The sequence below is a fragment of the Mastomys coucha genome, unplaced genomic scaffold (genome assembly GCF_008632895.1).
Source record: "Mastomys coucha isolate ucsf_1 unplaced genomic scaffold, UCSF_Mcou_1 pScaffold9, whole genome shotgun sequence".
Classification (NCBI taxonomy): Eukaryota; Metazoa; Chordata; class Mammalia; order Rodentia; family Muridae; genus Mastomys; species Mastomys coucha.
Window position 1 is genome coordinate 55,835,312 of NW_022196915.1, and position 2,518 is coordinate 55,837,829.

Consider the following 2,518-nt stretch of genomic DNA (forward strand, 5'->3'; position numbering starts at 1 on the left):
ACCAAAAAGACATTGGACCTGCATCTGCACCTGAATCTATGCTTTTCTGAAAGCAGGGTTCAGAGCTCCCCAATTGTTTCTAAGAGGGCACAGGGTACCTTTGTATCTGTTTGTTTACCGGGTTTGCATTTTTTTAATTTAACCTTTAATGTGTCCGTTGTTCTTTGAGGAAGTAAAAAATCAATTTTCATTGTGTAAAAATGGAATTCAAGGAATCGAGAAGACACTCCCTGTTCAGTCCCCTCTGTCCTACCTAAGCTATGGTCTATCGAACCCAGGGGCTCTCATTAATAAATTGTGTTTATTTTCAGTATTCAACTTGAATGATCTCAGTTTGAGATAGTTTTCATAATTTTGGAGATCCAACAGTTAAAGTTTCTAATATCAATCTGGATTTGCCTGTGTGAGGGCTCTTTTCCTGATGGGTGCTTGGAAGCTATTAACTAGCCTGGGGCTGGATATGTAGATCTGGCTGACCCAGAACTTAAAGGGTTTGTACTGCCTTTGCTTAGTCGGGAGGCTTGCTTGCTCTACAGTATTGCTGGAGGTCAGTCTCTTTTGTATGTTTAAAAAGGAAACAAACCCTCTCTTTCCCCACTCTTTGGTGCCCCCATTTCTCTAAGCGCATGTGGGGGAAAATATTTTCTCTCGAACTTTTTTTGTTTGTTTTGCTTTGTTTTTCGAGACAAGGTTTCTCTGGATAGCCCTGGCTGTCCTGGAACTCACTCTGTAGACCAGGTTGGCCTCGAACTCAGAAATCCACCTGCCTCTGCCTCCCAAGTGCTGGGATTAAAGGAGTGCACCACCACTGCCTGGCCTCTCAAACTTTTTAAACAGTCATTTTCCACAGAGGTTTTGCGCAGGACTAGTTGAGAGTCAAGACCTCAGAGGGAGCCAGGGAGACTTCTTGGGGACGGACGTTCTGTCTGTCTTGTACTCTGTTCGTTCCCTTCGATGTCCCTGGATTTCTCTTTTGTGCGTTCCTCTCTACCATCCGTGGAGACCAAAGAGATCTTAAGCCACGGCAAGAGAAATGGGTAGCAGGGGAGGAGAGGTTGCATCTAGGCGGACTTGGACATAGTCACAGCCTGGCTGGAGAAACGACGACCCACTTGCCAAAAGGACCCTAGAGAAGGAAGAGACTGTTTTTCAAAAAGCCGAAATATGGATCTCAACTTCACATATCCAAGAGAACCTCTATTTCCAAGCTGAGAGTAGGAATCAGGAAATACCTAGTTTTTAATTTGCTCAGGAAATACCTTGTTCTTAATTCGCAGTGCAGAGAGCATCGTGTTGTGAAGTGTGTTTGAGATCCAGCCCCGTTCTGATAGGCCCGCACGCTCACGTTTTAAGATTTCTCACACTGCTGGACTACCAGGCCCACCTGAAGACAATAAACACACCTGATCCGAAGTCTACTATTTGCGAAACGAAATGTAGCCCGGGGTGCACAGTGTATCAGACTTTATTCGGGCTCTGACGGGTACAAAAGCCATAAAGATCGGAGGAATAGGGCATGGGGGCGGGGAGGGTAGCGAAGAGTGAGAGGACAAAGGGATGCTCAGTTGCTGGGGAGAAAGAAGGTGGTCTAGCGAAAACCTGAGCCTGATGCTGGCTGTTGATGGTGTTCCTTCCGTGTGACTTTAGAGACTTCCCCGGGCGCGATCTTCCCGCTTGGAGCCGGGAACCCGATGATGCAGCGCGGCGTGGGCAACCTGAGCGACGGCGTGCGCCGAGGTGGTCCGGTTCCGACCAGAACGCGGCCACGGCGGAAGTCTCGCGTGCTATTCTCGCAGGCCCAAGTGCTGGCCCTGGAGCGGCGCTTCAAGCAGCAGCGATACCTGTCTACGCCTGAGCGTGAGCACTTGGCCAGCGCGCTGCAGCTCACGTCCACGCAGGTCAAGATCTGGTTCCAAAACCGGCGCTACAAGTGCAAGAGGCAGCGCCAGGACCAGACTCTGGAACTGGCGGGCCACCCATTAGCACCGCGCCGGGTGGCAGTGCCCGTACTGGTACTGGACGGCAAGCCCTGCATGGATCCCGACATAACCGCATTCCTGGGTCCCTACGCAGCCACCGCGCCCTATTCCTGCTTCGGCGGCTACGCAGGTACTTCCTACGGTGCTAGCTGTGCGAGCCGCTACAGCTACACCGGCGCCGGCCCGGAGCCGCTCACACCACTGGCCAGCTCTGGCTTCGGCCCTGGTGTCCAAAGTGCGGCCCCACAGGGCCATCTGCCCGCTACGCCTCAGGGAGTCACGGCCTGGTGAAAAGCCTGGACTCACCTACTACCATTAGATGCCTGATGACTGGTTCCCCTCCCCTTCCTGCTGGTCGCCGCGGGGCTGGAAAGCACTGCCGGTCCTTTCGGATCTCGGAACTGAACTGCTCGGGGGAGCTGCCCCTGAAGACCTTGAGAACGTTCTTTCCCTCGGAAGTGTAACCATGCTTTGGCTAGCCACATAGATGCTGTGCAGAGAGACTAGCACAGGAAATTAATAAATCGTATTCCCTTGCC

The 2,518-nt window shown here is 51.8% G+C and overlaps 1 protein-coding gene across 3 annotated transcripts in view; it reads left to right on the plus strand.

Moving 5' to 3' along the window:
• Positions 1-2,518, plus strand: part of Nkx2-6 (NK2 homeobox 6) — a 4,410-nt gene extending 1,892 nt beyond the window's left edge. For all 3 annotated transcript variants that reach the window (XM_031361544.1, XM_031361545.1, XM_031361546.1), the window contains exon 2: positions 1,648-2,518. In XM_031361544.1, the coding sequence (XP_031217404.1) occupies positions 1,648-2,270 (623 nt within the window). In that variant the 3' untranslated portion in view covers positions 2,271-2,518. The remainder of the gene's footprint in view (positions 1-1,647) is intronic.